At 41.0% G+C, this 23790-nt stretch overlaps 1 protein-coding gene across 2 annotated transcripts; it reads right to left on the bottom strand.

Annotated features, from left to right (window-relative positions):
• Positions 1 to 750: 750 nt before the first annotated feature.
• On the bottom strand, positions 751 to 22806 carry atp1a3b (ATPase Na+/K+ transporting subunit alpha 3b). Of its 2 annotated transcripts, XM_026939759.3 has the most exons (22): positions 22422 to 22806; positions 22241 to 22299; positions 10056 to 10175; positions 9823 to 9882; positions 9299 to 9502; positions 9035 to 9148; positions 8746 to 8880; positions 8472 to 8589; positions 7663 to 7931; positions 7354 to 7552; positions 6585 to 6829; positions 5878 to 6070; positions 5454 to 5766; positions 5142 to 5292; positions 4432 to 4600; positions 4174 to 4328; positions 3951 to 4074; positions 3716 to 3861; positions 3488 to 3618; positions 3276 to 3377; positions 3028 to 3119; positions 751 to 2462 (listed from the first exon to the last, which is right to left on the bottom strand). In XM_026939759.3, exons 2-22 carry the CDS (start codon positions 22244 to 22246, stop codon positions 2434 to 2436), a joined length of 3075 nt encoding a protein of 1024 aa, XP_026795560.1. In that variant the 5' UTR covers positions 22247 to 22299; positions 22422 to 22806; the 3' UTR covers positions 751 to 2433. The 2 variants fall into 2 exon arrangements, with proteins under 2 accessions (XP_026795560.1, XP_026795559.1); XM_026939758.3 differs by having other exon boundaries at positions 22241 to 22806.
• Between the last annotated feature and the right edge of the window lie 984 nt (positions 22807 to 23790).

A 23790-nucleotide genomic window follows, 5' to 3' on the forward strand; every position in this document is an offset into this window, starting at 1 on the left:
GTTTGATGTCACTGCTCATAATTTGCCAGGATGAGTTGAAGGAGAATAAAAGCCTTTGTAATCCTGCAAGGCCTTCCATCAATAAGCATTGAGTTACAAGCCTTCTGCATCCTGGTGCTCATTTTTCTTTCTCACTCCCTCTTTTCTGTCTCTCCTGCCTGACTCCTTTGACCTCATTGACCTCTCTGCCCTCTTCCCCCTGCCTGCTGACAATTTAATTTTTTTAGGTTGCCATAGTGATGACCTTGGAGAAAAGGCTCCCTCTCTGGCTTTAAATTATACTGCGGCAAAAGAAGCCAGCGATCGATACTCCATTACAGTGGTGCAGTAAGCAGAGGGAGGGAGGGGAACCTACTGCAGTGCGCTCACACCAACCATCTACTGGACTGTGTGTGTATGTGTGTGTCTGTGTGTGTGTTACGTACTGATGCCGACTTTTGCAAGTCACGACATAGTGCTGATATAGAAGCTTCTAGACAAAACCACAGACATCAGCGTATTAACAGAGAAACCTGACAAATTTACTGGCTTCGAAATACTTTTTGTGCTTATATACATTAGCCTACCAAAATACTAGACCTCTAGAAACATACACAAGTATTTTCTATCACTTAGTGGTATGTTCATGTAGACTGCAAATTTCTTGTCTTTATCTTGTCATTTAATAAATTTAATAAATCACTATTTAGCCTTAGTGACCCATTAACACACATAACTCATAAGGGAAATAAAGACACAGATTGTTCTCGGTTGTATTAAATGTTCTAGATGTTTTATTGGTGTTGATTTCATTGCTTTCAAACACATTTTCTCTACAATTTGTTATATTTAATGTTCGTCCCTTTCTTTAGTCTCACCCCCCACACCTTTCTGAGATGGACGCAGCCTTAAGCGGACTGCCACAGCGCACTGTCCCCAAGCATTCACACACCCATACATACAACCTCTCTCTCTCTCTCACACACGCACACGCATACAGACACACAGCACAAGACCTGGGGTGCTCCACACACCACACCATACATGCGTTTCCTGATAAACCAACATATAAAGGCCCCAAACACACCAGGTTCGCTGTAAAAGACCTGTAGAAATCTGAAATTCATAAACCCAAAGAAAGAAAACTCCTGTTGTGTGACATGGATGACTGTTCTACTACAGATATAATGCATTCAGTCCACTTAGATGTGATACATTGATAGATACCTTGTTGTAAAAAACAATACAGTGTGTTTCGGGAGAATGACAAGCAGTACCTGGTGTGTTTGGAATCATAATGGCAGTAGAACCAGAAACATACCAAAAACATTAAAAGTACATACTGATTCTATACTTAATACCTGATAACGGGTGTTTCCCTGTATCATTTGCATCTAGTTATAGACCGTTACTACAGTCAAACATGCAAGAGAACCATCTTTCTTTAGTGCTTTTGTATTTGTTGTGTATTATTTAATTGAATCTTACGTAATATTGTATATATGGTTAGTTTCTAAAACACACAATCTGAAGTTGGATTTGAAACAGGGTTAGCAGAGAACACAAAGACAGAAAAAAAGAGAGAGAAAAAGATATGAAAAACCCATGTTTAGTTTTCATGTGGAAAGAGCCAACATGGTTCTCTCCATCTTCAATTAACAGCAACAACAACAACAACAATAATAATAATAATAATAATAATAATATTATTAATAATAAAAACAATCAGTCAGTGAATGACCCCCACCATCCTCTCAAAGTAACATCACTACAATGCAAAAACCAAAAAGGACAATCGACATGAAAAGCATGGAAAGAAGAAAAAGGAAGGTGTGGATGTGTCTTCTCCCAGACAACAGGAGTCAGCAGGAGTAATTGACCAGAGTGTACCGGTGTCAGCAGGTGGCGTCCCGCCGCAAGTCATGTGACCCACATACCCGTGTGCAATTGGAGGACAGGCGGAGGGGATTGAGGGAGGGATGGGAGGAGTACAGAGGAGTAGAAAGGCATGGAAAAGGAGGCAGAAGAGGAGGCAGGTGGATGTGAGGAAGAAGCAGAGGACTGGGCCCTTTGTTAGCAGAGCATACGCACACACGCTCACACACACACGCTTACACACGCTCCTGATTAGCACTGAAAGCTCCTTTCAGATCTACATAATGATTATGCAGCTGCCATTGGTAAATATATAACAGACTTTATGTGCACACCCGTGAAAAGTCATGCAAAGAGTAATATTAGGGGTGATGGGAGCAGCGCAGGGACTTGGACAGTCAAGAGTTTGGAAGGTGCTTTGTAGTTTTCTCTTTGGGGCAGGCATGGTGTTGGTTTTAAGCTGCTGTCTCTCTGAATGGGGTGAGGGGGTGGTAATGGTTGTGCGCCATAGGATAAGGAGTAGAGGAGTAGAAGAAAAATGGAAGATGTAGGGGTGTGAGTAAAGAAGGAATTCATTAATCAATAGTATGTCTCTTTTTCCACCCAACCTGCAGGAGAAAGAGCGAGAGAGAAAGAGAGAGACAATGTCACGAAACAAAATTATATAAAATGGCACTTTGTGATTATATGCTTTGCTTCTACTTATATATATATATATATATATATATATATATATATATATATATATATATATATATATATGTTTATTTATTTAAATTTTTATTTTTATTGTGATTATATAATAATAATGATTAACTTTTTTTTTAAACTGACTAAAAACCTGTGACTTTGAAAGGTCAAAGTAGTGCTCTCAAAAAAGTTATTACTGCACCTTGAAAATGTTTAATCAGCACATCATCATATTTTTTTAGTTCGATCCTTTGTCTGTAGTCTTTAGGTTAGTTGCTCACATATCACAATTTGCTATTATTAAATGATGGAAAAAGTGCAACAACTGGTCTTTTATATACTGGTAATATTTATTTTTATCATTTAAATTATTAATTTTATTTTTTAACATTATGTATCACTTGTTAGCACTCTAGTTTAAATACATTTTTGAGTACACTGGTATGTGTGTGTTTGTGTTAAAAAATGTGGCTATAAGCATACCTCCAGGGTTTCGGCGCAAGAGAAGCTTTCGGATCTCATCGTACACAAAGATTAGGAAACTGTACGGGAATGCACAGAACCACCAGGAAGGTCTAGGGAAAAGGGAAAAGAGAGTTTAATATTCATACATTACAATGTGGTCTGAGTATAACATGTATCATCCCTAAACCCAGCCCACTGACATGTACTTTTAATTGTGTACTCGTCATATTTTTCTGTTTATCCATGAGTATGTGTGTGTGACTCACTTTAGTGGGTACATCCTGAGTGCCACGTCCATGCCTGGGCAGTAGGACAGGAATGCTGCTAGAGCTGTCTCCTCAAACAGACCGAAGATCAGAATCTTGTTCCTGTAAAAAAAAAAATAGATATATAGTTACACTCTGGAACAAGTGTCATGCAGGCATACACACATATAAAGAAATGCAAGTGATCAAACACACACAGTGTGTAAACTTACCTCATGCCCTGTTGGAACACAGAGTTACGCCTGGTCTTGCAGATGATTAGATCAGCCCACTGCACAACCACAATACTGACAAAGAAAGCTGTGTGGCATGTGAACTCCACAATCTTTCTCTGCTCATAGGTCTGCCAATAACAAGCACAAAGAGATTGATTAGCTTCAGTCCTAACAACTGGCACAACACACACACATACAGAGAAACACATATGTGTGTAGACTAACCCACTGCTGTCCATAGCTGTCTTCTAGGTCGTTGACGCTGCGGTCGTCCCAGGAGAGCCTGATGCCCACCAGATGAGAGGGAAGGAAACCGTTCTCAGCCATAATTACAAAGTAGCTAAAGAAACCTCCCAAGGCTTGGATCATACCTGCACACATAAACACACACGTTTACGTATGATTATACAGAAAAAGGGAGACTGTGTATCTCTTTGCAGTATGTGCGTGTTAAACTAACCAATCTGTCCATAAGCAATGCTGATGAGACGCTCGTTGACCAGTTTGTCCCTCTGTGGGTTCCTGGGCTGCCTCTTCATGATGTCACTCTCAGCTGCCTCATAGGCCAGAGAGATAGCAGGAACCTAAATGGAGAAAACAGTGTAAATGCTTGATACATTATCCTGCATTTACTCATGAACATGTGTGTGTGAGTGGGTTTGAGCTGGGGGGAGGCATCTCACCATATCTGTGCCTAGGTCAATGCAGAGAATCGTGATGGTACCCAGGGGCAATGGGATGTTGACGATAATGAACAAGAGGAATGGAGTGATCTCTGGGATGTTGCTGGTCAGAGTGTAAGCAATGGATTTCTTCAGGTTGTCAAAGATCAGGCGACCTGCAGCGAGAGTGAAATATATATATATCATTCAGTTACTCAGCACAGGATGCTTTTAGTGCTCATCATGAGGGGCTTGTTTTTTTTCCTCTTCTTCACTCACCCTCTTCTACTCCAGTAACAATGGAAGCAAAATTGTCATCCAGCAGGATCATGTCAGCAGCCTGTTTGGACACATCGGACCCAGCAATCCCCATGGCAACACCGATATCGGCCTTTTTCAGAGCAGGAGAGTCATTTACACCATCACCGGTTACAGCTACGATAGCTCCCTGAAAGACAGAAAGGAGAAAGAGAGAGAGAAAGAAAGCAAGAATGAGAATGACATGAGTTCACAAAATGATTAATTCTGTGACCAAAGGCTAGAGACATCGTACCATGTGATCTCACCTGAACTATGAGTCTATTTCTAGGAAAACAGGAGAAACAACTTTGGAAAACTAAGATTTTTATAGTAAATAGTGGATATTTTTTGTTCATGATAAGATATTTGAAAACAAATGTGCCAATAATTCATGAATTCACTCATTCAAAATGCAGATCTATCATTCATGAGCATCCAACAGGAAACTGCAGCCAGTTGTCTTCTACAGTAATGAAACTGGTGCAATGTAAAGAATAAATATACGTGTTGTTCCTTACAAAAGTGGTGCAAGTATTGTGAGTAAGTACGATGATTTAAATTTAATTTTAATCAATTTAATTAAGAAACATGCAGCCATATTTTATATAATGTGCAGACAAATATATCCACAGTGATGGGAACACAAATAGATTCTGTCATAATGGGGTATTGTGTATCTGTGTGTGTACCTGTCGCTGGCAGCCCTCCACAATAATGAGCTTTTGCTGGGGAGAGGTCCTGGCAAAGACAATTTCAGTATGGTTGCGTAGAATCTCATCTATTTGCTCTTGAGACATGTCCTTCAGTTCTGTCCCGTGGATTACACAGGCTTTGGCATCCCTAAAACACATAACACAAATGAACACTGACACAACACGTTTCTCAGTGTATCTGTATAATGCATAATGATGATAATCATTTTAAGGTAAGAGTGCCTGTTCTTGTGATGGGACTATGTAGTTGTGTGGGTGTGTTTTGAGAGTGTGGTGTGTATTTTTTACCTGGGGTTAACCTGGCTGACTGGGATATTGAGACGAGCAGCAATGTCCTCCACTGTCTCATTGCCCTCTGAGATGATGCCTACTCCCTTGGCGATGGCTTTGGCTGTGATGGGGTGGTCTCCAGTCACCATGATGACCTTGATACCAGCTGAACGGCACTTGCCCACTGCGTCAGGCACAGCAGCACGGGGAGGGTCAATCATGGACATCAGACCCACAAAGCACAGGTTGTCTGTCTGGAAGTTAACATCATCTGTGTCGAAGGCAAATCCTTTAGGGTACTGATCCTCTGGCATTAAGAGGTGGCAGAATCCTGTGATGTGGAACAGGAATGGTAATGGTTAAATGCACAGTAATATTTACAGTCTCATATCTTTCAGTTTGTGTTGTTCTCTCAAACTGTCTCTCATTCGGTCTCTCTCACCCAGCACTCTCTCCCCCAGTCCTCCCAGCTCCAGATAGGCGTTTTGGAAGGCCTCCTTCATCTCTTCATCCATGGGTTGCTCCTTGCCCTGTAGCATGATGGTGGAACAGCGGTCCAGGATGCGCTCTGGAGCCCCCTTCATCACTAGGAGATAGCGGTTATCATTGGGGTCCTCAGTCTCATGGATGGACAGCTAAAGTAGAAAGAGAGAGGGGTGGACAAATCATAAATTCATTAGTTAGCCCACTGGGCTAGTGGAATCATCAATGTGCTGCCAAATCTCATTGACTGTTTGCCCTGGACATTGACTGGGCTAGAAAGAGGTAGCTAACAAAATGTAATAATACATGGTGAGCGAGTCAGCTAGTCAATTGCGTTAATACAGACTAAGGGAAATAAATAAGCATATGAATTCCTGGTCAGTGGACAACTGTGTAGCCATCAGGAGGCTATAACCTAATTACAGCATTTGTTTATTTTATTTTTAAGCTCTGTAGCTAACAATAATGATAATGCTGCAATATACATGTTCGACATTTTTACCATCCTGTTTATAGCTGAAATATTTATGACATACTGGCTGTTTATAAGTGCCACGAGTGTTTATAGTTGCTGATTTGGCATTTGTTGGTGACCTGGGAAAATGTTTTTTTAGGCCATCCTGTTTTTTTTTGTTTGTTTTTTTTTGGGCTATTCTTAGTACTGACCTGATATTTGTTGGTGGAGTTGAATGGGATCTCAGCTACTTTCTTGTTCTTATCTCTCATCTGTCTGACAGAGCCGCAGGAGAGTTCAATGCACTTCAGCAGGGCAGACTCGGAGGCGTCACCAGCTACGTCCCTCTTAAGGATTGGTAGAGAGTCTTGGCCCGCTTTAAACACTGCCCTGTTACACAGAGCCGCAACACGAGCCAGAGACACCCACGTCACCGAGGTCTTATCGAAGGATGCGCCTGCAGAGGAAAAGTCAGTGCTCTGATTAGGTGCACAGCATGTCGTATAAAATGAATTATGAAGACCTGCCAGTCTGCTCTACCCCCTAAAGCAGTTCTATTACACACAAGAGATATTTTGTGACTCTTATTCCTGTTTCTGCTTATTACTCTCAAGATCTCTTAAGGTACCAGCCTTAACAACTGTCTCAGTGGAGGCCGAGTGATTATTATCTACAGGCAAGTGACATTTGTAATACACATTAATAGAAAGCGAAAAATAAAACTCAGTAATGTAGAAATGACATTTAAGATGTTTGACATTTAATCATAAAAAACCACAAGGTGTTCATTTTTTTCTCATACAGTTTTAAAATGCCAAGTGAACATCACAACCTGACTAAAAGAGCTGGATCAATCTGAGTATTTACATACAAGAATAAAACAATTTTATAATGTTTTAGTGATATTTGTTATTAGATTGCCCACCCCTAGGAAGCTAAAACACAGTGGATCACAGTGATTGTGGAGTGAGGTTCACTAACCGGACTGGTCCTCAGTGGTGTCAGCCTCATGGATCTGGTTGTCAAACCACATGTGGGCCACAGTCATGCGGTTCTGCGTCAGGGTTCCGGTTTTATCTGAGCAAATGGTGGACGTGGAGCCCAGAGTCTCTACAGCCTCCAGATTTTTCACCAGGCAATTCTTCCGAGCCATGCGCTTCGCTGTCAGGGTCAGACACACCTGTCAGATAAAAGAGAAATAGAATTAGTTTTAACTGGGTGATTTTAGCGTAAATATCTCTTATATAGTATGGGTGTGTATGACTAGGTGTATTTTATTTGAATGCTTACAGTGACAGTAGCCAGCAGTCCTTCAGGCACATTGGCCACAATAATACCAATGAGGAAGATGACAGCCTCCAGCCAGCTGTAGCCCAAGATGATGGACAGGACGAAGAAGCTGACTCCCAGGAACACAGCCACTCCTGTGATGATGTGGATGAAGTGCTCAATCTCCTTGGCAATGGGGGTCTTCCCTGTTTCCAGCCCTGAGGTCAAAGTAGCGATGCGGCCCATCACTGTGCGATCACCTGTGCATATGACAATGCCACGGGCAGTGCCTGAGAAAAACAGACAGAGAGAAATTATTGCACAATTATTCCACTGTATATAAAGTTACTAACATTACAAGGCATGCACTTTGAGGGGTAGTCCAGCCAAAAATCATAACATGATAGTTAACAATGAATGTCAACAAAGTTTCATTTATTTTTGGCTGCACTATTCCTTTAAAGTAGTACTCCAGCATTTTTCAACCTAATCTTTATATAACGCTACTGCAGCATACAGTATGTGTAGTAACTACATACAAGGCTATCTAAGACAATAACAGAAATATATTTGGCAAAACATTCCCTCATCTTCAACTTTGAATTTGCTTTATACAGTCAAATATTTGCAAATTTATTGACACAATTATATCATAATGCTTGGGGATGCACATGATAGGGAAATGTACAGGAAATTCTTCCCTCATACTGTACAAATGCAGGGGACAGAAATGAGTGTGAAAATGATGGTGTACTTCTTTTAAAATGAGTAAGAGCATGAGTAATTAAGTGAGTGACTAAGAGAGTGAATTATTGAAGGAGAGTCTGTACCCTCTACGCAGTTAGTGGAGAAGAAGGCGATGTTGCGGGTTTCCAGAGGATTGTCATGGGTGCAGTCGGGTGATCGCGTCTGTGGCTCTGATTCTCCAGTTAGAGAGGAGTTATCCACCTGCACAAATGAGTGGCTCAGTTTCAGACTGTTCACTTGCATCTTATTTCACCAATAAAGCTAGTAGACCTGTGTGAGAACAGCTATATGGACACACATCTTTATGTAGTATAATAATATACCAGCACAGAAAATCTATAGAGTATGCCTATGTACCTTGCAGCCATGGGAGGATATTATTCTGAGGTCAGCAGGAATTCTGTCACCCCCTTTCACCTCCACAAGATCTCCAGCCACGACTTCCTCAGCGTTAATCTGCATCTTCTCTCCTTCACGGATCACCAGTGCTTGCTGTGTGTAGAGAGAATGTTACTCAGAATGGTTTTATACCGGGACTAGCAACTGCACCATGCTATACTGCACCATGCCGGTTGAATAGTGCTGTAAGTGTGCAGTATACATCAGACAGTAAGAGTATCTGACGCTACCCCGTGAGTGAGTGTACCTGGGGCACCATGTTCTTGAAAGACTCCATAATCTTGGAGCTCTTGGCCTCCTGGAAGTAGGAGAAGCAGCCGGTGATGATGACTACAGCCGACAGCACAATACCTAGATACAACTGAGGGAGAGAGGAAGCAGAGTTACGGACATCGTGGTGTTGGTGTAATGATTTTATTGCAATCCTACTTGAGTCAGCATGAGCCACATGAAGTATGTGTTATTATATCTGAAACTGTACAATTTATAGTCATGTGTGTGTTTTGCGTACGTTGTCCCCAGCTGGTTCATCCTCAGTGGCAGCCTGGATGGCGTAGGCCAAGAAGCAGAGGATAGCGCCGATCCACAGGAGGATGGAGAAGCCTCCGAAGAGTTGCCTGCAGAACTTCACCCACTCGGGCGTGGTTGGGGGAGGCGTGAGAGCGTTGGGACCATCCCGAAGCAGAAACTCAGCCGCCTTGGCATTAGTCAGACCCTGATGCGGAGAGAGCAAATGAATGCTACTAAATTTAATACTATTCATAGAGATTGACGAATTGTATTATGAGTGAAATATTCATGTGGGAACAAGCCACAATCAAGCTTAATTATAACATTAACAGCTCCATCATTGTCATCTATAATGTCTTTGCTGTATGTTTTTATATTGTGTCTACGCACAGGGATGTGAAATGTACAGTATTAGCATTTACTCATGTATGAAATGTGTGCTGCAGTGAATTGGATTACACTGACACCTAGTGGACATTTTTTTACACATTACAGTAGTTTGAACAGAGAGGGAGAGACGCTCACCTGAACGATGTCTGTCTGGAACTTCCGGCATACTTCTTCCACTGACATCTTGTGCTCTGTCTGAAATAGAGAGTGACAAGTGACAGCTTCAAACAAGGGGAAAAAGAAGAAAAGTAATGCTCTTATGAACCCTCTTACATGTCTCATGGCAATCATAATATCCACAGACAATGGAAATGTACACTGTGTGTGTGTGTGTTTGTATAAAATCATTATGCGATTCAGGATCTTACCAGAGGCACTTCCTTCTTCAGATCATCTAGATCTTTCGTCCCTTTTTTCTTCTTGTCAGGGGAGCCCTTATCATCTTTGTCCTGCGTGGTAGCCACGCGGTAGCTGTCTGATCGCCCATACTGAAACACACATGATGTACGAGACACTTAGACCAGTGCAAAAACTGTTGTTCTTTTTACAAAATACTGCAACAACAATGTGCAAATTATTTGCTTTCTCTCTCTCTCTCTCTCTCTCTCTCTCTCTCTCTCTATATATATATATATATATATATATATATATATGTGTATATGTATATATATAAAGATAGATAGATAGATAGATAGATAGATCCAGTACTGTGCAAAAGTCTTAGACACCCTATTTTTTTTTAGTACAAACTTTGTTATAGATTTTTATTTTAGACTTCTACATTATTGATTCAGTACAAAAACATTTTAGATTCCAAACATTAGTTTTCCAGCACAAAATTAAATGTTACAGAAAAATGTTTGTAATTCAGTAAAGAAAGCAGCATATTACATAAGAGACACTTTTCAGACAAAAAAACATAATGAAGGCTGCTGGGTTTTGCTGCAAAAATAAGAAGCAAGTGTGACAGTCAAAGTCTCCAGAAGAACTGCGGCTGGTTCTGCAAGATGCTCAGTAACACTTACAGCTAATTTCCTTATAAAACTGCACTAATTGTACCTGAGCCTACTATTTTTTTTTAAGCGGAGGATCGTCGCACCAAATATTGACTTTGTTTCATTTATTACTGTTTACTGCTCTTTATAATATTTTTTAATGTAGAAACATCTTTGCTCTACAGCATTTCTTTGCATGTGCCTAAGACTTTTGCACAGTACTGTATATGCTAAAATTTTAACTACCACCTTGCTGCAGCATTGACACTACATCCACTCTGTCTCTCTCTGTGTAACCAAGACTGCTGATGATTCATTATTTTTTTCAAAGAGTCTATAATTAGACTTGCTGCTTTGTCTCAGTCTCTGATCTTAACCAGATGAAACCACACACACACACAAACAAAGGTTAAACAAGTTGCACTGAAACGTCTGTATACTTCAAAAGCATGTTAATTCATGTAGGGTTGCTGGTTGCTTTGGACTTAATCAGGATGAGAGATCAAAGATCAAAGAAAGAGTACCACTGCTCTGTGTGTGTGTGTGTGTGTGTGTGTGTGTGTGGCTGGGGCCCAAATGAGTCCAGACCAGGTGTGCACTGGAAACGGAGGAAAAGTCCCAGTCAGTAGGAGGTTTTACTTAGTCCTGCACACACCTCTAATTCAGGTTATTATAACTCTAATCATTAATATTTTGCTAAAATATGATTGTCAGCAAAGAATTTTGGTGTTCAATTTTTTTAGGGCTGCACTTTTGCTAACTAGTAAGGGAAGCTTACAGTATCCAGTTTAGCATGATTTCAGTTGCATCCTTAAATCATCACTTACAAGACATAATCTGGCTACACAATGCCACTTTCATAATATAGGAGAAAAAAATCTGCATGTCTTTGTTTAGTGCTTTTCTTTAACAATAACTAGGCAGGTCATAAACGTGTACAGCAATCTGGCTAGCCAATACTGTTATAGGATGTTATACTAATTAACTAATTTAAAGAATATTTTTTCCTATTACAAAAGCCACAGAGTTCCTTTATCAGTTCTCATGAAATGTGGGAGTAGCTATGAATAATAAGCATGATAGCTCACAAGCTAACAGAAATGTCAGCAAAACCACCAGCGAAGCCGTGAAAGATGGACCACTTTCTAAACTACTGTTACAGTGCTGTTGAATTCTCAAATCTGATTGGTCAGAAGGTATTAATTAATTTTCTATGATAGCAGATCTGACTGTAGTTCTAGCTGTAATTCAAATCACAGCTTTATATTAATGCACTTATTCTAATATGTTATCGTTTCTATAGTAACACCTCATTCACAGTTGATATGGTGAAGCTTTCTGTAAGGAGATATTTATGTAACATTAATGGAAGGAGTCTAGGGTGTCTTTGTAACGGTTATTAAATCCAGGGAAAATTTCAGAATAGAGGACTTTTTGGTAATGTAAAAAGCTGCATTATTTTTGTCAAGTGTGTTAAACAACAAGGCAAATGTGTGATGATTTAAATGCTAAAATAATCCCTTACTTGTGAACTTGTTTAGCCTTTCAGACACTAAACTGGGTTCAGCCTACACACACATTTCCTGATCGATATTCAGAAGAGCCAGTATGACATCCTCCCGGATGTGAGCAGCGATTTTAATGCTCTGCTGATATGCAAAAGTGAATTGTCTTCCCGGAAATCCCTCAGACGACAATCTGATTGTCTATAGATTTTCTTTGAAGGTTTTAAAGCAGCAGTTAACTTGTTAAGTGGTTGCAGGATGACTCTGAATTGTGTTTGGTTGGCATATATTTACTTTTAAGTCAAAAAACTACTATCTACTGTCTACTATCTATAAACAGGTACAAATATTTCAAATTTAACTGACTGAACAATTTCAGACTTAATTGATCGACCAATTCAAAAATTATTAAGTAGAAATACAGTAGAGAAACAAATATCGTGTAAATGAGTTTGAGTTCTAAACACTGGAGCCCCCTACTGCCCAATGAAGGACTAGGACACATTTACAGAAAGACTAGTGTATAACAGGGAGAGTAACTTACTGAACCATGAATCGCATACGCCATTCATGTACGCACATCAAACCACCTAAAAAAAATTCTGCCTTCACATCTATACCTGATTTTTTTATTCAAATATACTACATTACAGTGGATTCATGAGGCCATGTACTGCATAAATGTTCTGTATAAATTGAAAAACTGTGTTCTGTGTGTATGCTGTAGGGGCATTTTGGGTATTTTTCTGACAAGATTTACTATGACTGCCTTCACAGACACCAGATCTCAATCCAACTGAACACCTATTTTGGAGTGATATGTTACAGTGCTCTCCACCACCATCACCAAAACACCAACTTAGAGAATATCATTTGGGAAAATGGCGCTCATCACTGCTGTACATTTCTATGTACATCACTGTACATACTTGCCAAAGCACACTGAAGCTGTTCAGGTGGCTTGTTGTGGCTCAGGAAAATTTACAATCAAGGTCTTTTCACTTGTATTTCATCAAAAGCATTTTCCACGCTGCCACATGAAAGCTCCCTCGTCTGGCCTATCGCTCTTAATTTGCCTACTGGACTGACCAAGGACACACCTGCTTACACCCACACATCCGGCATGCACACATCCACACTAAGCTGCCTGCCAGGTGACATTCGATTAATAGAGAATGAGAAGGTGAGAAAGAGAGTTGGATGGATAGACAGAGATAGAGAAAGAAAAAGAGGACAGATGGAAAGAGAGAGGAGCGTGGGGGAGGACACACTGACAGACTGAGAGAGATATCTGCTGAGATGGAGATCTCTGTATAAGGAGGAAAAAGGGGAAGGGGAAGAGGGTAGAGAGAAAGAAGGAGAGAGGAAAAGGGAGAGAGAGAGATAAGAGGGAGGATTTTGTCGTTTTCCTTCAAGTGTGGTAATTAGATATTGACCTGCTGCTCTGTCAGCGTGTGAGCTTGTTGCCAACGGCGATAGCATTTATCGCCTGATGGCTCTTACCAGCACACCACCTGGCCATATCTAACTGGACACACACACACACACACACACACTCTCTGCCCATCTGAGCATCACATACAGTACACAAACAGAAAAAGTCGTGTTATGGTGCTAGGGCGTGTGTGTGTGTGTGTCAACATCCAGTGTATTAGATCTCCAGATTTGAAATCTATTGACATCCTGTGGTCTGATTACAAGAGGGAAACCTAAGAATATAAAGTAGTTTGAAATGTTCTCCAACCTAGTTACACATTAGCAAAAGAATCAATGCTGTTATTCTCTGCTGGGAAGGCTTAAGCAAATATTAATTGTGGGGGCACACTAACTTTAAAATCAGCGTTCCGTTTTTGAACTAGTGTTAAAAGTGTGAATGTTTTAAAGTAATGTCAAACTGTTTTGTCATTCCTATGACAATATATTAGTAAAATATGGTTATATATTTTAAATATACACACACTGGCCACTTCAGGTGATGTTCACATCAAATATCAGAATGAGGAAAAATATGATCGCTGTGACACTGACCGTGGCATGGTTGTTGTTGCCAGACAACAGACTGGTTTGAATATTTCTGAGCTCTTGGGATTTTCATGCGCAACAGTCTCTAGAGTTTATGCAGAATGATGTGAGAGAAAAAATAAACATCCAGCAGCAGTTCTGCATGTAGAAATGCCTTGTTGATGAGAGAGGTCAGGGGAGAATGGGAGAAGACCACATCAGGTTCCACTCCTGTTAGCATAGAACTGGAATCCGAGGCTACAGTGTGAACAGACTCACCGAAACTGGACAGTTGAATGTTGAGTTGACAGTTGAGTGGCAAAACGTCAGCTGGTCTTTTTACAATCTTCAACTGCCCAGTTTCACTGCTGTAGCCCATCTGCTTCATGGTTCAACATGGCACGCATTCTGAGATGCTTTTCTGCTCATCACGGTTGTAAAGAGTTGCTATGTGAGTTACTGTATCCTTTCTGTCAGCTTGAACCAGTCTGGCCATTCTCTTCTGACCTTTCCCATCAACGTTTGCAGAACTGCCATTCACTTGCAGGTTTTTTTTTATTATTCATGCAATTCCGTGTAAACTCTAGAGACTATTGTGAGTTAAACTCCCAGGTGATCAGCAGTGTCTGAAATACTCAAACCAGCCGGTCTGGCACCAACAACCATGCCACAGTCAATGTCATTGAGATCCCATTTTTCCCCATTCTAATGTTTAATGTGAACAGAAAATGAGGTTATTGATCTGTGTCTGCATAATTTTATGAATTGCACTGCTGCCATATCATTGGGTAAGGGTACAGGTGTTCCTGTTGAAGTGGCCAGTGAGTGTATATTATTATTATTACTGTTATTATTATTATTAGTAGTAGTAGTAGTAGTAGTTGTAGTATTTATCTATTTAAAAATATCATGCATTTAAATAATAAGCCTAACCCACAGTTACTTAAGGTAGAGCTTTCTCCCGTAGACACACACACACACACACACACACATGACTGAGAAGTAAGAGAAGAGGAGAATAGTGACTCTTTTCCTCTATCATTAAGGTTGAAGCTATTCCATATGATATCAGATTGCAGTGGGTAGATGACAGGATCAGCTCAGGTAAACTGGCTATGATGCACCAGGGGTCACAGAGAAGTGGACGACTCAGATTGGGTAAATTTTGAGTGTATGAGAGGCATTCGTTAGTCTCTGTGTATTTCCTTCAGTACATCTGTATTACCAGGAAATTACTAGGAACTACGGTAATGATTTGTGTGTCTGTGTGTTACCTACCCTAATGTAACAGAACTAGTCTTTGAGAGAACCAGAGACCACGGGCTGGAATTACATCCTGGCATATTTCTACTGACGGAATTGACACACACACATCTCAACACCAGTGGACTGTTTCCTGAACTCTGATAACTAATTATTGATGCTCCTGTAACTAGAAGCCTCAGTTAGTCCAGAGTGTGCATATATAGAAAATAAAGACATATAAATGAGGGAGGGAGAAAGAGTAATCTTGTATTCCTGGCACTATATTAATTAACTAGCAAAATACAACTGAGGTATGATGATGATGATGATGATGATGATGATGCACTAAAACTGGGGAACTGTATCATCATTGGAAGTGAGTCATGGTGGAGTCTGCTGAAACGCATTGCGACAGTGACAGAGAGAGAAAGAGAGAGAGAGACAGACAGAGAAAGAGGGAGAAAGAGAGAAAAAAGTACTTGGTTCCTCCTGATACAGAAATACATATAGATAATGTTTAGTCATCATCATGGGCTATACATGCAAATGGAAAGCTGGAGAAAGAAAAACTCTGACCTGCCTGCTATAAACCACAATGGGCCTGATCTTTCTCACGATTTTTGTCACTATTTTAAAGTTGGAGGCATGACATCCTTCATCATACACACAAAATAAATCAAATCAAGGCATGTGAATCTTGCTCTGTACCCACTACACTTTAATCACATAACCATTCTGTATCAATTTAAGTAGTTAATCATTTTTATTTGTTTATTTTCACGAGTACTTACAGTATATCCAGTAACTGCTCGTTAAAGAACATCACCCGGACACACTGTCTGCGTGGTTATTAACTGATTATTTTTGTGAAAAGTAAAAACAAGTAGCAATTCATACAATATTTAAAGGTAACCGAGCTGACATATTAGACTTGTACCTCTTAGTCAAATATAAAACTTCATAAATAGTAAATTAGATATGAGGAAAAACTTACTTGCCATTGAACCATTGTCCTCCTGACAGAGATGATGACTTCCTGTGAATCGTGTTACTTGAGCATTGTTTCATTATTTTGTAATGGGTTTTTTCAAAGGAGTTACAGGGCTGGCATGGAATTACGAGATATATTTTTAAATAATATATTGATTATCTATAAAAGTCTAAAGAAAAAGTCTGCTTTAACAACATATACAGTTATATATTATATAGATTTATATTTACATTTATAAAGATGTGTACGTTTGTATACATAAAATGTGAGCTGATAAGTGATCACTGCAATGACTTTAAAAGATCATGACAATGGACCAATTTTAATTCCATTTCAAGGCCAATTTCTTCACAGTATGCCTTATAAAAATATGTGTATGGTTTAAATTTTGTATTATATTAAAGACATATAAATATATTTAAAGTGGAGCATTTATCTATGATGGTTTGAATGCTGAAAAGATTGCACCAAATTTCCCTTTGCATGGAATTACTGGTTTGATGTTTTTCTGTTTCCTTATTAAATAAGGTGTTTACCCTTACTGGAAGTCATTGCCTGTAGATCTGTCCCCTAATGTCAGCTACTCTGAAAATAAATTATAGGAATTACTCAGCCTCATAATTCTGAATTTGCGGGAATTCATATGAATGGTAAGGGTTATGGCTGATTCATTCTCTCATGTCTTTTCGCTAAGGCTGAGCTTTTTGCGAGGGTCCAGCATGTGTCATATCTAATTATTTTCTATGCAAAGCGAAGATGCTGAAGGCACAGCCCAACGCCACACCTGATTAGCTGCTCACAGAGCATGAAACAGCATGTGAACTAGCAGCAAGACCATGAAGCAGTTCCCTCCTGTCCTTAAAACCTTAGACACTGGGGGATTTAAGTTGTTTTTACATTTGACTTGGTTAGCAGACTTTTAACCTTTTATGCTTACCTAAGAAGAGTTTCTATAGTGTGTTTAAGGATTTGGATAGACAAAACCAGTTTGGTGTTAACATTTCATGACCTTAGTATTATAAAGTTCCATCTGGGTTAAAAATGAATGGGAGAATGGACCTTATATAACACTAAGGTCATGATTTTCCATCAGAGTCTAATGGGAGCTTTAGCTGTAAATGAGTGCTAGTGCAGAAAAAGCAGTGACACTGCCCCTAGAGAGTGTAAGTGTGTGTGTGTGTGTTTGTGTGTGTGTGTGTGTTAGCATGCACTGTGCATAAGTGCATAGGTGTATTGTGTGCACTTACATAATGGCCTCAATTTTTTATTTTTATTACAGAAGACATTACTCCAGATGATGCAGTATTTAAACACTGTGTAAGCAAAAGAAAGCAGGGAAAATCTGTCAATAACATCAGAATCATTTGTCCTTGAGATTGACATGATTCTCATTTAAAACTGACTGGATTTTGTGTACTCAGCATGTGTGTACATATGTGTATGTGTGTGTTTTTGAAAGCTAGAACGTCCTTGGAGCCATATGCTGTGGATTCTGCTGTAGGTTATGATAGGTCTGCGTGAATACAGATTGCACAATCCGATTAGGAAACATGAGGATTAGCTCTCACTTCACTCTCTAATCGCTCGCTTCACATTATACCCTGAGTGTATTCTGACACCCGAACTGAGTGACTCCAAGAAATCTCTTAGCAGATACACCCACTAATACTTTAAGTCTTGTACACACACAAAATACAAGTAAAAACAAATCAAACCTGGTCTGACAAAGAATACATACAGTCATGTGTGTTCTATGTAATTAAATAAAATACAAGGCTAAATCTAAAATCCTTCTTAATGCATTACCTCCTCTGTCCCCTCCTCCCCTGTCAGCCCAACCATCCATCTGTCCATCCATCCATCCATCCACTCATCCTGTGTCTAGCAGCTTTGCTAGAATTTAGGCCCTATGTGTTTACATGCTCACATGTGAATCTGTATGCTGACACAGAACATAGTTTATAAAATATGGATATGTTTTCACTGGTTTCAATGGAAAACGGACTGCCTGAGATCTCCCCTGCGTCACTCCCTTGCGTCACTCACACATACACACACACATATCACTTTCTCTCAGTTTCTCAGTTGTCTCCTGTACCAGAACCCGACTCATAAATCTGAATCTAATTGTTTTGTTTTATGCCAATCATACTCCACATGACCATCACCACTGACCTGGCATTAAGTAAAAGAGCACGAGACCGAACAGATAAAAGTATCATGTACCTCTATGAAAATATTTTGTACATTTGGTTGCAGTTCACCTCACAGTACAAGAGCGTAGCATGAATAAATCATGCTGTGCTGAGCAGGGAACCGGAGCTGGGCCCTCGGATAACCTCCCGTAGACACCGGTAATCTCACCGCACCACTAACCTTCTGGGTAGCTTTCAACGCTGGAGGAACTGTAGGAGGGGGTAATCCTACCTTGGGAAACTAAACACATCCCCACACCCACACGTCTTATACACACACATAGTTCAGACACAATTCCTGATAAAAAAACCCAAATGAACTAGTCAGCAGACTTAATAACCTCCAGAACCACCACATGCTCTGCCTAATCCTGAGGATCAGGACTCACTTTTCTTTTATCTATAATGAATGCAATGTTCAGGGTTGAGAGGTTTGATAATTATGAATCTGGATTTAGCAGGCAGACTGCTGGAAATTCAGATACTAAATGCAGACTGCTGGAGTCTTACATACTAAATGGCAGAATCAGATGCCAAATAAATAAAAAAAGATGTTATGTTAATTAACTGAATGATTAATGCTCAGTTGTTTTACAGACAGGTTTATTACTGTAAGATAAAAAGAAGTGGGAAGCACTGAGAGGGCTGTCAATCAATACTGTCTAAACCAAGCACTCTTATTGGTTGCTGCTGTCACTATGACATAAAACATAATCTCAACATGCTTCTTCTCAACAGGCTCTGTCTTTCAAAACCAAGGGTACTTAACTTGAGGGTCATCTTTATTATTATTTGACTTTCCAACACTCAACGCTCATTCTAACTGTACAACATAATGACCTTACAGTGACTGAGTCAGTAATGAAGAGTGATTTCATCTCTCTAGCAAGCCCAGATCGTACTGTGCCACTTTAACAAACCCCAGCTGTCACGTCTCACTCTTCACTAGCATTCCCGCAGAAAGGCCGTCACCCAGACACCCGAGTACATACCAACTGTGGAAACGTGAGCTCAGCTCAGGTGGAACACTACAACATGATCCCTTCCTTTCTCTCTTCACCCCCCCCCCACCATCCCCCACCCCCCCACCCCCCATCCCTCTAGGTCCAGTCCATCCTTTCTTTCTTTCCTCTCCCTCTGCCTGCGCCCCCTACCCTTTGTCTCCTCACACACATGCATGCACACTCACACATTTTTTTTTTATTAATCTTGTGAAGACATTCCAGTGAAATAATTATTAATGCAGCTATATTTTCCTCACAAGGGCAAAACTCTCAGATATTTAGTTATTCCTATATTTGTGGACACACACACACACACATTCCAGAAGTCCCTCTTGTGTCTGAAGGTTAACTGTAACAGTATATACAGTAAATCTCCGCTTCCTCCCTCTTGTTTCATAGGCAACATTAATCTCACAGCAATCCCCATAATATATATCTTTTTTTAATGTTATGAATGACTCATGTCCTCAAGTCCTGCCCAATTATACAGGCGACTTTAGGTTACCTAAATGTCTCCTTCCCCCTTACGTAAGTGCACTTCACAGTCTGGAAATACCGAGTGCACTATATGTCCATTAGGAAACCGTTTAAAATTCAGACACGGTCTTTCCATGTCTTGGCACAACCTGTCCACCTTTCATGCACAGGGAGTTTCCACTGGCTTGGCCCCGCCCCCCGCGCGCCGCGGACCGCCCCGTGGCTCATCGGTGCAGCACGAGGCGGCACTGCGTCACCGCGCTCACCGCACGCGCTTCCACCAAGGGTGAGAGAGAGACAGAGAGAGAGAGAGACAGGGAGAGAGAGAGAGAGAGAGAGCGGTCGACGACGTGAATAAACCGGCGGTTTTGGTAAAGCGGAGACGCTTTTTATCAGCGCGCGCCCTTCTGCATCTGCTGCCTTTCTGTTCCACACACACACACACACACACACACACACAAAGCATGACTCGGCAGATATTGTGCGCGTAATCACTTTTCCCCGCGTCCTTGGAACATTGCTGATACCGTCGTTTTGCCGCAGTGGCAGGAGACACCCCAGTTGGACATCTTCAGATTCACAAAACACATGAATCTCATAAATGCATCATTACAGACATGTTTAACTGCGCCATGTGCGCGCGGCCCTGGGACGTCTTCGGTTTTATGCGTCATGACACCAAGATGTCCCAAGCCGCATAACCTGGTAAATAATAACAAGTCTATGGCATAATGATAATAATAATAATAATAATAATAATAATAATAATAATAGCACTTCGTCATCCTGTGAGTGTGAGAGGACGTAATGCCCTTGCGCGGGCTCTTCACTTCAGACAGGCTGTAATATAGGAGTGAACGACAGGGACGATGATGAAGCAGAACTGCATTATTCAGCTCCACTCTCCTCCTGATCAGAATGCTGCGCTCGTTTGTTCACGCAAGTCGCCGGTCCAGCTGATGCCGCTGTTAGAATGAGGTCGCGTGTCTGATTGGCTCCCGGCCGCGTGCGCTGTTTGACGCAGTGGCTCACTGGTGCGCGCTCTTTCAGCACCCGGTTCATTATCCGCAGGGAGACGTACAGCTTCAGTCTGCCCAGCGAGGACGCATCACGCATTCCCTGAATGCTCTTATATCACACATTAACCGCGGGGGAAAGAAGCCGGCACCGCAGCGGCACCCGGTACCCGCATTATGACGCGCGAGCGTCAGCGGCTCATCACCGCTCCGAGAGCGCGCGCTGGTCAAGTGTTATTCCAGACCTCTAGTATGAAGATACGAGCGTGCGAAAATCCGCCTTGTGGTTGTACAAGGCTAGTGGTTACACCGAGTTATACAGTAGATGAGTTTTGAAAAAGTTTACAACTTCTGATTTCTTTTTTTTTTTTTTTTTTTTAATGAGGCAATGTGCATGTGCATGAGTAAAGACGATCAGAGCCTTTTAAACACAGGACATCCGAAAGACACAAGAAAGAGGAAGAGGGATAGGGAAATCTACAGCCTACACCATGACACAGGCACTGCAGAGGATGAAAAAGTATAATAATTGCAAAGATGAATTAGGGAACAGTGTCACTGACTGCAATGAGAGCTCGCGCGTTACTCATAGTTGCTGCTCAGCTGATTAAACCGATTAACCTGAGGCAAAAAAAAAAAAAAAAAAGGGTTACTGTGATATAACTAGCATCACATACAAACCATAACGATACAGGCACAGGGTTCCGGGTCCGAGTCACTAACCGGGACACAGAGCCTATCTACAGGGATGCGACTTTTTTTTTTTTTTAAGTGGGCATTCCTGTTCCCTCAGTGTTCTCGGAGAAAATGTGCCCGGAGAGCCACTGAGCTTCATGTGCAGGGCAGGTTGTCCTGTATCACTTAGTCGCAGTCTGAGATGGTGAAGGTACAAAAGTGAAAATCCGCATTACAGTCAATGTCATTCAGTCACAGCTCAGCAGTGACACTGCAGTGCATCCTGTTCAGAACACAAAGTTCTGCGTGTCTGGAGGCTATCTAACACACAGTGCATGTACAATACCATTTACCCTCTATCTCGATCTATAGATAAGTATATATGTATAGGCTAGTGTTAATGATATCTTTATTTAAAAGTAGGCTAAAGCTGGAGTTGTGGTTCTTACCCCCATGGTTGCGCAGTCAGTCTTCTCTCTTCAGCTGGTACAGTAAGGAGATGTCAGCCCTTTGGGATGTATAAGAGAGGAGATTTGACTTTTTATAAAAGACTACAGGGAAATTCGAGGTAAACAACTGCTCTATATGGTTTAGAATTTCGGTGTGCTAATGCTGAGGAGACAGCCTCACCGCGGCTTAGTTTTCAAAGTTTGGACAGGCTGTGAAATAAAGTCGTTCCGTGGAACATAAAGCTATTTTGTCGGATCACCTTTAACAAGACCAAAAGCGAATTAAAGAAAGTACTAAATGAAAAATCAGAGAGCAGGGCAGTGCCGGTTCTTCAGGATGCCGGTCTCGCGCGCTGCTCTCGAGTTGAGGCAAAGCCGGCAAAAACTAAGAAGCCGCACTGTCCCGGTTCTCGGGTTTTTTTGGGGGCTTTTGTGTCCTTCCGCGGCAGCCGCAGCACACCCCTCTGAACCCTGCGCAATTCCGCCACATAAAGCTGCGCCGGTGCATGCGAGCGATGCGCAGCGGTTTGAGCGACCTCGCTAAGCTCATTAATAAACCACCTGCACTGACCAATACTAATCTCCCGTTCCGTTTTATGCTTCATGGACGTATAGTGTAGCCAATCAACGCGAAGCAGGCTGATTAAACCGACCAATCGGAGCGCGGCTGATGCCCCGCCTTCGTTACTGCAGAATTCCGAGGGTGACAGCAGTCTTCTCCTCACAAATGACCGGATCCTGTGAGCTAAGACTGATTTTTGCATGACACAGTGTTTGTAAAAGAGTGTCCTACTGTATTTTTGGGCTTGAACTGAATGTGAAATGGTAATCTAGCAGTATAAGAGTTAGTATGCTTGTTTGCAGATGCAGGTGTGGGAGCTCTACTGCAGCAGGCCTCTGGGACTCTACAACTCTAAACCACGGCTGGATTTCTGCATATTCAAACACCACCAATAGTTCTGCCACCATCACATTTTCATTTTCATGTATCCTTCTACCTGTGTGCCATAGCTACAGTATAGCCTATAATGATTTATTAATGAGTACATTCATGCAGGATGTATAGTATCTTTTACAGTAGGCTTTACAGTAGGCTGTGTTGTGTTTCTAGAAATGTAATGAACAGCAACTTCGATTACTTAAGATGTGTACTGCCTACATCCTACACATTCACATTTTCCATAGGGAAACTCACACACAGACAAATGGAAATAAGCATATATATGTATATATATATATATATATATATATATATATATATATATATATATATATTTTTTTTTTTTTTCCAGTTGTTCTCAAGCCCATGCTTAAACCACATTCAAACCACTTCTGAGTCTGTGCCATAATACTGCACAATGGTTGATATGTGCCCTGACCATATGTGAATGAAATCTTACATGCTTACACATGCTCACACATACAAAGCGATGAGCAGTGAGCTGATTTGCAATGGAAAGCAGAACACAAAGGGGAGGCACTGAGTCTAAGCTTTACTCATTAGAGGATGAGGCAATGTCGGCTAATAACTTGACAGTTGCTGCAGCAGA

Source organism: Pangasianodon hypophthalmus, chromosome 1 (assembly GCF_027358585.1).
Source record: "Pangasianodon hypophthalmus isolate fPanHyp1 chromosome 1, fPanHyp1.pri, whole genome shotgun sequence".
Lineage (NCBI taxonomy): Eukaryota > Metazoa > Chordata > Actinopteri > Siluriformes > Pangasiidae > Pangasianodon > Pangasianodon hypophthalmus.

Coding starts and splice junctions, on each gene's coding strand:
- atp1a3b (XM_026939759.3), bottom strand. Junction 9,883..10,055: donor TGAAGAAGGAAGTGCCTCTG/GTAAGATCCTGA, acceptor TCTCTATTTCAG/ACAGAGCACAAGATGTCAGT. Junction 5,767..5,877: donor ACTGGGGGAGAGAGTGCTGG/GTGAGAGAGACC, acceptor TCCACATCACAG/GATTCTGCCACCTCTTAATG.